This window comes from Erithacus rubecula (assembly GCF_903797595.1).
Source record: "Erithacus rubecula genome assembly, chromosome: 5".
NCBI lineage: Eukaryota > Metazoa > Chordata > Aves > Passeriformes > Muscicapidae > Erithacus > Erithacus rubecula.
The window spans coordinates 20877026-20892604 of record NC_136687.1 but is presented as its reverse complement, the minus strand read 5'-3'; the positions used below and the strand labels follow the sequence as shown (position 1 = coordinate 20892604).

General features: G+C 36.6%; 1 protein-coding gene across 1 annotated transcript in view; it reads right to left on the bottom strand.

Moving 5' to 3' along the window:
- Nucleotides 1–15579, bottom strand: part of FAM114A1 (family with sequence similarity 114 member A1) — a 28660-nt gene that overhangs the window by 7440 nt on the left and 5641 nt on the right. The window contains exons 4-9 of the mRNA XM_079305542.1: nt 8906–9019; nt 8638–8744; nt 6470–6604; nt 4544–4696; nt 2277–2400; nt 219–304 (exon numbers count right to left, since the gene is read on the bottom strand). Coding sequence (XP_079161668.1) covers nt 219–304; nt 2277–2400; nt 4544–4696; nt 6470–6604; nt 8638–8744; nt 8906–9019 — 719 coding nt within the window. The remainder of the gene's footprint in view (nt 1–218; nt 305–2276; nt 2401–4543; nt 4697–6469; nt 6605–8637; nt 8745–8905; nt 9020–15579) is intronic.

Sequence of the window (15579 nt, the reverse complement as noted above, 5' to 3'; positions counted from 1 at the left end):
TGGTTCAAGCTTTCTAACACTGGAAAGGGCTCATCCAACTGCACTGCCTTAGGTCACTTCTGTGAAAGCTTTTCTATATTCAGCATTTTAGTCACAGTCTCCTCTACTTTGCTTTCTGAGCTGTCTGAAGTGAACTGGGTACTGCTGTGTCACATTTCAGAACAAAGCCCTCCTTCTTTGCCCAAGAAACTGAAGGCAACTCACTAACAGGTGCTAACCTTATTTAGTTTGTCAGGAGTAGCAGCAACATGCAATTCAAACAGCAATTCTGTGAGCACGCTGACAAACTCTTCTTCCGTACCTGCTGCAAGAAAAAACAAGACAGTTTTTGTTAGTATGTTACTACTATAGTATTTTATATGATCAAAAACATCCATGAAATTGTTTCACCAAGTATTCCAGCACTTGAAAAACAGTGACATTGACACAAGAAAGGAATGTGTGGGGGTGTGCATGTATGTGCACCAAAATTGTTGACAACTGGGCTATTCAATTGAATATTCACTGTGGTTACTGTCTTATGTCCCATGTGTGAAATTTTTGGTGTTAATGGCTTTCAAAACTTAGGTAAAGCCACTTTTTCAGATATTCTCCTCTTACTATTTCATAAACAACTTAAATGAAGCTGCAGTGAAAGATACATGAAAGGCTTGCATAATCAAAGTGAGAGGAAACATTAGAGAGAAGGGTGTTTGTGTCTTTCTGCTACTTGTACCAGAAAACAGTCATAGCTGTTTCTGCAGTCACAGGAGGAAGGAATGTGTTTCAGTGATGAGTGCTTTTGCAGGGGCAAGTCTGCAGCACACTTTGATTTGGTCTCTTTTGTTTTTTTTAAGGTGCTCACTGCCTTGGTTGCAGCCCATTCTAAACACCTGTAAAAGTTTCAAGGAGCAGGATAAGGAGTTTTGCTTTACTGAAAAAACCAGAACTTCTGACCTTCAGAGAAAACATCACTTTGTGCAAGAAACAGAGCTTCTCCTGGGAGCTGCTTTCAAAGCAAGGAACTACTTTCCACAGAAATTAAGGAACAACAGACATCTCATGAATCCTCACTCCTATGCAGGTAATACAGTTTCTGGACTTCTATTTCTCACAACTCCATAGAGGAATAGGATTTAAAGAGCAACTAAGAGGGGAAAAAAGCCAGTAAAAACTTTACCATACTAAGAATTTATGCTGAGCACTTGCTGTCCACCTCAATGAGAAACTATGACTTCCCTGTGAGAGGGATCAGGCAAGCTGAGTAAGCACTGCCAGAAAGAGCAATCTGAGAAGAAATTACTCTCCTGTTAGAACATGTGGGAGTTTTGCTAACTTTTCTGAAGGTTAAAAAAATTGTATCTCACCATCTTGTAAAATGTAGATTTTATGGGCAAAGTACCCCTGACAAAATCAGGCGGATATGGAAGAATTATCCTTTCATGTTTCTTTGTTTCCAAAACACAACAATATGGTGTCCAATGACATAAACCAGTCTTCAGTCAGGTCAAGGGGATTTTTGCTGTTAGCTCAAAGAGGTTTGGTATGCATCTCACAGGCCTGAAGACATGAACCATGATGCCTTTAAGCTGACTTCTTCTGCTCTAACCTGTTTGGGGGAATCCTAACATTTCAGATGTGTTTAAGACACCTATTTTGCCCCCCAGCCAAAGCACCCACCCATTTTATTGTAACTTTTGTGAGCTCAGTCCGTTCTCTTCAAGGCTGTGCCATGTCACAGTTATGGAAACACTTATGCTGATCCAACTTCCTTCTGACACTCCACATGCCACATCTTGCCAAGAAACACCTATAAAGCAGCTTTGCTACTATGTTTTCAAGTCACTTTCATTCAAAAAATTCAGGATTCTTAAATTTCTTCATTATACTCTAATCTTTTCCCCCATCTAGCAAGGGAGGGTGCAGAGTGAGGATGAAGCTGCTGAACAGAAAAGCATTTCTAAGTACTTCAAAACTTTCAGATTATACAGTTTCTGTAATAAAAGCTCAGTTATCAGAAAAGTTATTATTTTACAGTTTTTGCTTTCATTGATGATATAGCAAAAAAATTTAACATTTATTTATGTTTGATCTTCCATAACTCACAATTCAGTTACAACATAAATTCAAAATTAAGCACTGATCAGCTTCTAGAACTTTTAGAGTATTAATTTTAGTAACTACCTTACGAAGACTATTAGGATATCAGAAATTACATTTTGGACTGGATTTTTTAAAACTACTAGATAAAGAAGTAGCAATCATTCATATGGTTTAGTCTCTGTATTTCTAATTACCTTTTGGCTCTTGCACCACTTCATCATCTAATTCCTTTGGAACAAAGATCTCTTTTATAGCAATTAAATCATTTTTCACAGTCTCCAACTGTTCTCCATCAAGTGTTGCTAAATGTGATTGAATCTGTGAAAGAAAGGACAGGAAGTATTACTAAATGCTAATTTAGAGCCTGAATCCAAAACAGACTAAGAAACTAAAACTTCCACAATGTACAAATCTTGCCTCTAACCTCCCAGCTTAGACATATTTTTAGATCTTGTCAACAGAATTTGTTGAGTATCAAAAATTACACCAGCCTTTGCCAGATCGTCAGGTCCCCTCCTTCCTCCAACAGGAATTTTGAACTATAAATCTATGGTTTAACTGCAAACTGTAATAGGCATTTTGGGATTGCCTGGATGAAGACAACAGGCAAAAAGAGCAAAGACACAATGGTTAGTCTTGAGCATTCATGGGAAGAGCTGAAAAAGGTTGCTTTCAAAATGCAGACACAATTATAGACAGTCTACCTGGTCTGAAGAATGTATTGGCAGGTTTTTGCATGTCTCAGCTATCTGCAAGTGCCTACATATCTAATAGGATGGCACCTAAGAGGGCTGGAATCACTGTTTGTACTACAGTTATATGGTGTTAATTCGAGAGCAGAGAACTCCTTCTTTGGAAGCCCAGAGTAGTGCCCTTACTCCCCTTGATACAAAGTTTTACCTTTCTGTTTCAAGGGACTTTTTAAAAGCTTGCTTGACAGAGATACAGACTACCTCAGTGCAAGGCTGGAGACAGCTGTTACTTTCTTACTGGTGTGTCCCTGTGTCCAGCTCCTGTGCTCAGGGTTGAAAGCCAGATAAAGCTGTGGCACTCAGGTTGTGAAGGACTATATAAGGCTTTTCCCCTACCTTTCTATGGCATATCCATTTCATGGGCTAACTGGGTACTTCTTTTAATGGAAATTTTCATAATAAAAGCTTAAACATACATGTCTTCAGTACCTCTTGCACTCCTCCTGTGGCTTTTGGACTGTAAGAAGTGGTCCCAAGTTTCTCTACAGTACTCTTTCTGTATTCTGTGTCTGGGTGTATCTGTGCATAAGTGTAACATTTATGTGGGTATTGGATTTGCTGACCCACACAGTTACCATCAATACTGTTGGACTGAGTAGGACTATGTATGTGTCTAGGACATAAATGCAGTTATCACAAATCTCATGGTAACAACCTGCACGTCTTGTTTACCCTGTGGTATTTCACAGTAAATTGTAAAAATATTGTTGACATATGAAATTAACCTGAACTTGTTTCCTATCTAGCTCTTTCCTGTTTAGTGAGTGGGAGTTTTTCGGTCATTTTTGGTTTTGTCTTTTGTTCCCATAAGCAGACCCTTGTACTTCATGGTGAGGTTTGAATGTATAGTTTTTCATCTAGATAATAATAAAAACAACATTGTCAATATGCACCTAATTGTTATTAATATAACATATATTAATATATCTGTGAGAGTAAATAAAATATTTTAAAATATACCTTGGTTATATTTTATTAAGAAGTACTCCACAGAGCAAAGAATAATTACAATAACAAACAAAAAAGAAAACTTGTTATTAAAAAATTTACTTAGAAAACCGATTCAGTACAAAAATATCACTGCTAAGAATCTATAAAATTCTACTAGCTCATTGTCAGATGTCAGTACTGATGTACTAGCACACCAAATAAATTGAGAGTTGAAATTGAAATACACTTTTATCAGATAGGCCTTATTAACATCACCATCTTCAGAGAGACATTTGTATACTTTCAGTAATAGTATCTTGGCGTAGTTTTACGTAACTTTAAAAACTAACACAATAAAAAGTCAATAAGTAATCTGGAACTGATTTTATTTCACCAGCCTCCACATTTAGTAGGTCTGGAATTCCAATATATAAGTATCTGTACCTGATTTCAACCAAAATATTTCAACCTCACTGCAAATTCTGCAAGGAATTTGCAAGACACCTACAGTGTCATAAGCTGTGTATGGCACACTACATATGGTCCTAACAAAAATACCTATCTGTTATGAAACTTGTTTTGAGTTAATATTGTAGTTACATTTTAGATGTATTGAGACAGATTTCCTAAAACCCAGGACTAACCCATAGGATCAATTCAGCTTTCTCTGAACTCGATGGAAAACTTACTGTTCATTCTACATGCATCTTCAGAATAAAATTAATGTAAGGATAATGTTTTTAACAACCATATTGATTTATGCTGTCTGCATACTGTACCTGAGCTTCACTTTCATTCGACAGGATTTCCAGAGCTTCAAGATGAGACAAACCTTGGAATTCATCAAAAAGTAGTCCATAATGTGCTGTTCTTTCAACTGTAACTTGCTGGGCCCGCCTCTGTTTCTCTTTTTCTTTGGCTTCTCGCAACAGCTGTAAAAATACACATCATTCCATGTGTTATTGATAGTACTGTAAGTGTGACAGATTTTATTACTATCTGTGTGTCTACAACTAGTAATAAAATTTGGGACTATATCACACCTGAACGGCTAAAATTTTAGAGATGAAATAGCTAACTTATTTTTTGATAGTTTTCTCTGACAAAATACTTATATAGTGCTCAAGGCAGGGTTTTCCTAATTAGATGGTAATTGCTAACCCTAATTAGATGATAATTGCTAACCATCTCTGTTTAAAATACAATGAACAACAAAAAAAATCTTGCTTATACTTTCAAAAGCAATGTCAGTATAGATACCATATAATAAATTTCCCCACCAATTGCAATGAAAGAGAAAGGACTATTTCATGTGCAGCCTTAAAAAGCCATTAAATCCATTCCATAGACCTCAAAATGGGAAGAGTATTATTTTCAGGACTTATCCACCAACTTGCATAAATAATGCACCTACATAAATATTTCCTATAAACTATTCTTAGCAAATAATAAAGTCAGTTTTATGTGACAGTGGGATTTATAAAAGAGATTGCTGATTTATACCAAAGGTGGAGCAGAACTACCCTCTATATACTTGGGAATATTTTGGTATGCTTTTAATACATTTGTATCAGTGTATAAATAGGATAGAATAGTGTATCCAACAGGATCTTCTTCCTTCTATTCCTGGATAAAATGGCCTCTCATGAATTTCCTACAGTAAAGGTGGTAAATACATCTGAACTGCTTGTTAGGTCACATACAAGTCTCTGAATACAGGTGAACTCCCACCACTTATGTTATTCCATCTTTCAAAATTCCTACAGCATTGTCTTCAGTGATTCATTTAGTACAAAACTCTTAAAATGGTACATTTTTCCTCTGAAATCTCCATCTCCAAATGTTAACTCACCAAGTTCTACGAACAAATCACTGAAAAGCAATAGCACAATCCATGAGAACTGATTTATGTTGTATTCTGCCTCAGATTCTATGTGCAAATCCATGAATGCTGTTAAAGGAGGCATTCTCAAAAGCTCATTTTAACCCTGTGAGCTTTAAACAAGACTTAATTGCTTTTGATCTACTACAACACTATAAGTCTGTTAACTCTTCCAATGATGAAAACTAAAATGAAACATCTCCTTAAAAGAAAAATTCCTTACTCTTCTCTACAAGGAAGTAAACATGCAGTAAACATAGTTTCTTTTCAATGTCTATTGTTTTCCCTCCTTTCAGTGTCTGGACAACTAAAATAATTTTGTACTGACAGCATTTATACTTCTGCTTTTATTGTATCACTGAGCTTTAAAACAGATGGGTCACAACTGTGTAAGGGTACCATAAAGTTAGATGGACACTGAGACACAACTTTCACAGGTTTAATTCTTAATGAAACATACATCATATTCCAGTGTTACTAATTTCCAAGGAAATCAGTATGTTTATGCTGGAAGATATCTATCTACAGCTGTTTCCAAAACACCAACAATTTCATTTTGCCTCCAGAGTGTAATGATTTATCACCACATATACTATCTTATTTAAATCAGCAATTGAATATGTGATTATGCAGAAAAGATGATTTTACATTATTTAATGTGGTTCTGTGAAGAAAAATAAAGTAGAGCAACTATAAAGCATATTTATTTCCATAAGCCCAGCCAGCTCTACTGCAATAAATAAAGCCTCTCCCTGAGGCATGTGAAATTCTGGAAAAAGAATCTGAAATTGCATTGACAGAGCAGTATTTAAATATATCCAACCTGAGACAGTGAGACTGTTCTTGCCATCAGTGTTTTGGTTCTCTTAAATCCAGGATCACTTTCTGCAAGGACATTCATGGTTGTCTTCCCAATAAATTCCAAAGCATCTAAGCCTCCAGATAATACACTTTTTCCCTGTATAAAATAATGTAAGGTGGTTATTTTCTCCCCAGTTTAGGCTAATATGAACTGTAAAGAGGAGTGCTTTTTTAGACACCATCTTTGAACATTCAGGTCCCTTAATTTCCTACATTTTAACTAACAAGAGGATTGATGCATTTACTTTGTTCTGAATACATTTTCCAAAAGAAAATAAAGAACTACACAAATATTTCCAGTTAATTAAACTACTTACACCAGAGGAAAAGTAAAATTGTTGCAAAAAAAAAAAAAAAAAATCATTAAAGATCTGGAGCACATCTCCTGTGAAGACAGTCTGAGAAAATTGGTGCTGTTCAGCCTGGAAAAGAGAATGCTCTGAGGAGACCTAGCAGCCTTCCAGTGCCTAAACAGGGCCTATAGGAGAGCTTGAGAGGGATGCTTTGCCAGGGCAAGCAGTGTTTAGACAAAAGGAAATGTCTTTACTTTGAAAGAGGATAGATTTAGATGAGATATCAGGAAGAAATTCTTCACTATGAGGATGGAGAAGTACTGGAACAGGCTGCCCAGAGAGATGGTGGGTGTCTCACCCCTGGAAGTATTAAAGGCCAGGCTGGATCAGGCTTTGAGCAACTTGGTTCAGTGGAAGTGGCACAGGAACTAGAAGATCTTTAAGTTCCCTTCCAATCCTAACTATTCTCTGTCTCTGTCATTCTACAAATAACACTTTAATTTCATCCAATGCCATCCAGCGTGTCGGAACTCATTTTAGACATGAATAATAAATATGGAGCCAAGTCCATCATGAACATAAGACTCTGCCTTACCTGATTTTTAAAATTTTAACACTTGTGATGACTCTGGAACTGTCTATTTAAATAGATATGTGTCTTTACATTTTTTATGTGCACTGAAGAAGTTTCACTGGCTAAATATTTCCATTTCAATCTGGATTATGTGTGTGTCAGATACTCAAATGCTGATGTAACCTGATATATAATGGGAAATACATTCAAAGTCTCAAATGGAATTATAGGTGACTTACTGAGACCTTAAGGGATTGTTTTTGTACCACTTTGATCAGTGAGATATAGTAGCCTCTTCAGGCTGCCTACAAAACATTTCTCTTATTTGCAAATTTTACATAATGCAGTAATCCTACTGGGGTCAGCTCTCATAATCAATATGATGCTCCAAGTTCTGTAGAAACAGTCTTAGGAACAATCTATAGGAATCTCCTGTTACCAAAATCTTTGGTATTTGGATGAGGCAGTCAGAGTAACCTCGATACACAATAAAAAAGAACTGCCATTTCATAAAACTTGCCCAGTGGGGAATTAATCTTCTATGCTTTTATAGCCAATGTTTAAAGTCTCTTAATTTCTAGTGAAACATCATTCCTAAAATGACACAAAAATTTATTTGGAAATGGCACGGCACAGGATTTTGTAAAATCGGAACCCAAAAAAAGAGAAAAGGATGAAGTTCAACACCCAAAATATAAGGACAGTGTAATAGGAAAGAACTGTGAACAAAAGATTTTGCCTCACTGAGTTTGCAATCAGACCCCCTTCTGGGAAGGCTAACATGAAATGAGAGACTAGATAAAGAGGTGAAGGTAAAGGCCAGGAACTAAAAATAGAGAGCTTAGTAAAAGCCTTAAAATAAGCAAATAGAGTATTTTCTTATTATATTTGCCTCCAAAAATGGTAAGAAGTCCTATCACACTTTCTCTGGAAGGAGTTAACTGTAAAAATTAAAAATCAGATGATGGTAAAATTATAAAAAAGATTTTCCAAAAATTTGCAGAATTCTACATAGTTTAGGAGAAGACCATATTTTTTTCACTGGAACTGGTGAGAATATAGTAACTGGGTTTGACTTCTTATTTTTTAATTTGACAATCTAATTTAAAAATTATTTTGTCATGGAAAAGACTTTAAACAGGCTTACAAAAGAACCAGTTTTACAAAGAAAGACCTTTAACTTAAAAAACGTGACCTACAGTGAAGTTGAATCAAAAATAATGAAAAATAACTAGAACAGAGAGACCAGCTAAAATGACTCACTGTGTTTTGTACAGCACTAGTGATAGCTGACAGCATGCCACGAGATCCAGATGTAGGAGAAGAAGGAATGTTCTCAGAAGAGCTTTGGTCCAGAGAATCTTCTGCTTCTAACAAGAGAAAAAAAAACTAGGTTACAGTATAATTTCAACCCCACAAGTCACAAATTACAGTAAACTGGTTTCTGTGACCAAAATCTTAGAATTTTGTAAATTGAACTAATTTGGCAGGGTGAAGGAGTTTTGCCCAATTTCAGTGGACCTGAACTTACGTGTAACTGGTGTTTCTGCTGCAGGAGGCTCGGCTGTTTCCAGAGATGCTGAACTTCCACTATGAATTCTTAGTGTAGTTCCTGCTTTTTCCTTTACTGCTGTTATCCCATGACCTGTAGCAGAGAAATATTTTAGACTATGTGATTTGGAAATTTATTACTAACAGTGCATAGCATCTTATACTTCATGAATTATAAACAAAATATCTATTAAACTTACCTCGATTGCTTAATTTTCTCTACGTTAATAATTTACTTCTTCTACTATATTTATATTAACAATATAAATGATAAAGCTGAAATATAACACAAATTATGTTGGATCTGAAAAGTAAAAGTTATTTCAGTGGCACACATAAGTTTAGTTCCCTGCTTTTCAAAATTCTAAATATTCTATTGCAATCAGTTTAAATGGAAACTGACAGTCCTCCTAAGGCCATAGAGTAGGACATCACCTAGTTTTCTGAATTCTAAAACAATTTACCCAAAGTTAATGGATTGTGTATGACTGCAGGACTGAGGCAAGGAATTTGTTCTTTAGTCCTCTGCATAGGTACTGCTTTTAGGAATACTGACTCCAGTGCTCAAAGTTATTTCAGGATTTAAGCTCCTTAGTTTCTCATTTGAAGTAAAATTCTGAAGTATCTCTCCCCAGAGCTAGTATTTAAGTACACTTTGTAAAGTCTGCTGCTGTCAGTTGACAGAAGCAGAACTATTGCTCCAGTGGCTTGAGATCTCCAACAGAGATTGTACCACCTTTACATGATTCATGTGCAGTGACTCCCTAGCCCTCTATTAAAATGGTCTACTTTTAAAAAAAGTATAAATGTTGCTACTGTTTTTATCTCAGTATTTTTGAACACAATTGCCTTGCTGGTTTTCTACACTAGTTTATTTACACTAGCAGATCACAGGGACTGGTAATATCCTACTATAGGATAGGGTAGGCTGACTGGCAGTCAGTCAAGGAGAGGCAATATCTTCCTCATCTGCATCAGCTATAGTTGAAAAATGCTGCTCTTAAAAAAGACTACTCTGAAACTGTCTGCCTATTTTGCTTCTGGATATGTGCACAAGTATGCCCATGATATACTTCTCTCACTACAAGCAATCCAGCTGTTAATCTTCCTTAGCTGGAAGTTTCTGTATATCAGCTGAGATGCCACAGGTGAACAACAAATCATGTGAGCAATATTTCTTTCCAGCACAAAATTAAATAGCTTCAGTGACAGGATTTGATTTTTATCTTGTACACTACACTGACAGTGCATCTTGCATGAAATCAATCACTTCTGGCAGCAGGACAATCCAGAGTGTTTCAACTATCTGCCTAATGGTTTATGAGAAATGTTAACGACAATTTCATATTTCTTTGGCTAAACTGAACTGTAAATAGATAAATTATTTCAGAAAAGGCATTAATGGTCAGGCTGATATCTAGACGACTAAGGCACAAAGTTATGCATAATGATTCATCAAGTGTTGTCCACATTTTCCCACAACTGTGTGCATTCTATTAGAGAAGTTTAAAGCATCTTTTCTGAGTTACATTAACTACAGCCAAATAGCCTGTAACTTGCCAGTGCTCTGCAGCATTCTGAATAAACATATACATCTATGTGTGTGTGTGTGTGTGTGTAGGCATACAAATATGCTTTTGAACATCTAATTCAAGAAAGATGCAGCAAATCTATTTGAAATTGAATTGGAAAAAGGAAAGCTTAGATTTATGATTCTGTGATTTCCAGATGAAGTACCACCAGGTGCTCTGTGACTTCAGTAATAAATACACTCTAGAAAATATATGTAAAGAGGCATCTCTGAAAGATTACATACAAGGAAACTGGAGTATCTGGAGGTAAACACAGAGAACAGATATCCCCTAAGGAACAGACCTGCAGAGACATGGAATTTCATAGGCTGCACAAGGTCATAATGTTTTGCACTGTAGCAGCCTAGGCAGATAAATGCTTTTACCTGTCTTAAGAAAACATAACCTTTTTCCATTTTGTCTCATGTCTTACAAAAAAAGAGTAGTGTGTTCAACTGTGTGGGTCATACCACGTTATGCACCACCATGTTTAAGTCATGATTGGATAATTTCTTGACTTTTGCAAAGTCTGTTCCAATTCAGATACTGGAAAGTGAACTGCATGGTCTAATCCCAATCTCTCACATATTTTAATGAACTCAATGAAATATTAGTGTGGATGGATTCTGGAGCCATTTATTTAATCCCCAAATTCCTGGGACTCAAATCACTATTAATTGTGCTTTTATATTAGTATAGTAGATACTGCATGTCACATTCTTTTCCATTACTTCTGCTCACTACTTTTTAAATGAGCAAGAGTCTTAATCTTCTCATTGACTTAATCAATTTCACTTGGTAACAAAATACTATGGTCCTGTAGTAATATAAAACAATCCTATAAATATTGAGCAAAAATGTTAATTGTCTGCAAAAGTTACATGTCTTCAGGTCAATTTTCCACTTTTTTATAGCCTTGAATTGGTTCCTGTAGTTTTGCAAACAAGCTAACACATTTAAGAAGAGAAAGCACACAATTTCTGTATTGATATTTACTGACCTACAAACGGCAGAATTTTTGGGGCTGTGGTTACATGCACTAGAATATTATGAAAATACTCCAGGTCAGCTGGGGATGCCTTTGCTCAACCAAACTGTACGTCATGTGTGTTTGACTGCAGCAGCAAAACCAGATGAGAAAACCACAACTGGAGTTACCATTAGATAAACATGCACACACAAACAGGGCAGAAACACGTGCTGCCTTGGAAATGAAATGATTATTTGTAATTTCAAAAGGCACAGAATTACAAGAGGTCATGGGAGATAAGCCTACAATTTAAAGATACACTCATTTTGTTACAGTGGGTGTGCTAATGCAACTGAGCTGACACCTCTGACATCTCCCTTTACTCTTCTGTAACAGTAAACAGAATGGGCAATGGCCATTGTTAACTGTGAGCTTTTGGAATAAAGCATGCTTTTTATCCTGTGTTGTTGCTTTTGTTTCTCTTGCCTCTATGATTCCTTGTCTTTCTATTGGCAGGCAATTTCCACAGAATATTATTGTTCATGTTCCTGACTGGGATCTTTCATTTGAAAAGGAAGGTTTTACTAACACTGCCTAACAACATGACCTGCCTTTTGGTTTGCCTGATCTGCCCAAGGCCAGATTTCAGCACTCACAAATGCTTTAGTCAGATGCATCCCACTTTGCTGCAAGCTGTCTTATCTTCCACCTCCCAGCTTAGTAGCTTTGGATGCCCTGCAGAGCTGAGAGGCAAACAGACACCTCTGGAGGCAGTTCTCTATGTCCTAAAACACTCTGTGTAGGAATCACTGATCCCTTGTCCATCTAGTACTCACAGTCAATTGGACTGTGACTCAGTGGTACAGATAGGGAGGAGTTTGAGATTTTGTCCATGGTTGTCACACTGCCTTTGTAACCTGTGTCCTACCACGGGAGCACATCCTATGAAGAACTGATCAAAATTTAGTCTAGTAACATGAGTGAAGCCTCATCTGGCTCAAGCTAAAGATGAAGACCAATGCCTTAACTGAGCATCTTTCACCAGATGAGAAACTGAGGAACCTGAAACTGGCTGGAAGAGAATCACTCCACTACATGAAGTATAGCGATGTGGAAAATCCAGCCGTGCTCTGGTTTTGTACATTGAAAAGTGAGATCCCATTGTGCTCTCTCTTAGGCTTTCCTATTGGCACTCCATTCACTTCAAGTCTTCAAAAAATTTTTCTTCCTTGCAGTCAAAACAAAAAAACAGGCTAGATTCTTACAATACCTATGCTATCTAGTCTACAAATCAGGAATCACTCCAATTAACCTAGTAAATGAGATTAGATTCAGACCTCCTTATTGCAAGCATAAAAGGTTTCAATAATAACAATAAGCATAAAGGGTGTTACGCCATTTTATTGGTTCTCAGCCTCTTCTAGACTATAAGCCCATGTTAAAAAACATGAAGAAAGCAAAACAAACTGCCAACCCCAAAAGCATCCACATTTCCTTCCATCTGCTACTTGCATTCAGCATTCTTAAAAAGGAGTAACTATAAAAAAGGGCTTTGCTGCTACAGCAACCCTAAAGTGTTATTTACAAAACAGTTGTGACCACCATGATTTCAACCCAAAGTAGTTTTCCCTTAATCAGCTGAATTTATGAAATAAAAAAAAAAAAAAAAAGCCTGAAGGGATTAACTATCCTCTTTATGATCACATAAAGTACAAGCATAACACCCAGCCTTCTTTTTGTACTATTGTACTTTATTTTGCAACAGGGGAATAGTATCTATAGAGAATAGAAAAGACATTTGCAATGTTTGAATACTTCAGTTCCACGTTATCTGCAGCGCTGGCATTTCTGTTCCACACAGAATTCAACTTAAGCAATGCAATGCTGATAATTACACACACCCATGTGTAATAATATCCAAGCTCATGAACACAGTGACACCTCAAGTGACATTTTGTTCTGTCATACTGAGTGACAAGAAGTGCTTTTCAGCATACCAGGGAGAGCTATGGGTGTCTGATATTTTCATGTACCATTCTCATAGTTGAGGAGCTAGATGAGAATATACACAAGAACAAAATAACCAAGATAGCAGAACATTAATTACAAACAATACATTAGAATAATGCATTACACAGCCTTATAGTATGAATTTCAGGGATCATGTGAATCAAACAGCTGGTTTGGTTTTTTATTACTTTTACCATGTGAATGTATTACCAGGTGCTAGTCTTGGCAACAGCCCTAAAGGTAGGGCTCACACAGAGTGAAGCATTTGTATACAGCATGACAGAGAACAGACTTTGCTTGGAAATGCAGCTCATCACACAACTTCAGCACCCTATGAATACCATACCTCATTTAAAACATCACAGCATATGAAAAGCAAGCCTTGCAGAAGGTAGTCACTTTCATTAAGCTAGCAGATAGATTAATTGGAAAAAAAACAAAGAGCCATGCTTTAAAGCACAGAAGCTGTTTTAAAAATGCAAGTCACAAGCTGCCAGTACAAATCAAAAATATGTTTTGCCTCCCATAAGCTCTGGGGATAAAGAGTTAGCTGTTACAGCTAAGCTAACCTAATGGATTATTGGTACAGTTATGGGAACTTCAACTCCTTCCCATCTTCCATGCTTGTCCTTTCTGCTTGCCCTGAAACTGGTCTCAAAGAGTCAGTTCATAGAACTGAAGGGGCAGAAAATGGATTTTTCTTTCCTCTAGAGTTATCCTTATATCAGTTTAGCTTCCTAAACTGGATCAGAGAGAACTCACAGGAACTGCTGGTGCAGGAAGAAGGAAGAAACATGCAAGGAAAAGACAGGTGGCTGACTAGACATTTCAGTGGCTACTACCCATTAATTGATTTAGCTGCAATAGTCATCCTCTTGAGGATGATAGCTTTATCAACACTGTTATAAGACTGTATTGTGCAATGGCTGATTTACTAAAAAAACCACAATTAAAAAGAGACTAAAATGGTGATAATTAGCACAAGCTGTTCCTCCATATCACAGTGAGCCTTCTTCTCCCATCTCATAATTCTAGCAAATTTCAGTGGTTCTGCTCTATTGTGGTTCCAAAAGGAGGAACCAACTTTCTTGTACTTTTTTTGAAAAAAAGAAATCTCTACACCTCATTGATGAAGCTGATTCAATGGTTTGCTTAGTGTGACATCTAGTGTTAAGATCCTAAACATGGTTCAGGCAGTGACTGAAACTAATCCAAAGGCATTACAGATTCTGTTGTGTAGAGTATCACATCTGTCTTGTCGTGGGGACCTCAATCCAAATAATGCCAAAATCACTTCAAAGACAGCAGATATTTTCTTTGAAATAAAAAATTACCACCAAAACAATCCCTGCCTGTATGTGCAGAGTTACTTAAAGGAGGAGGAGATACAAATTATATGGACACTATTATCAGGAACTAAAATCAGCTGTGCTAAAAAATTATAGCCATGCATTAAAAATGCTGATTTTGTTGTGAACTATCAGTGTTTGAAGGATAATGAAACTGAGATCATTGGAACAACATTTTAACTCAGTTTTAAATAGGTAGGAATGCAACAAAAATTAATTACAGAAAGAAGGAAAAACCTACCCAGGGATATGGTGGAGTCTCCATTGATGGAGGTTTTCAAGATGTGACCAGACAACATGCTAGATAATCTCATCTAGATGCATAAAGCCTTTCCCCAAAATCTTTGACTAGATGACTTTTCAAGGCACTGTCCAACCCTGGCTGGTCTACAATACTCTTTATTAAAAGCAGAATGTATTTGTTTAAGCTATTAAGATGTTATTTAGTCCACCCAAACTGTTTCTGCTATGTTTACGAAGTATGATTTTGAAGAACAATATAAGGAATTGTAAATATTGGTCATATTTCACCAGACAAGCAGCTGTGTTGTACAATATGATGACAGAACAGCAGAAATGTCACAGTCTGAAGGTGTTGCTGCTAAGTCTTAACTCCACAAAGGCAGTTTTACTTCCAGAATTTGCTACACTGAAGGAATACCAACTTTACAACGGACTGGCCCACAGCAAAACTATTTTCTGCTGTGGAATAGGAGATGAAGTGTTTGTTGAACTGATCAGATATTAAATGGAG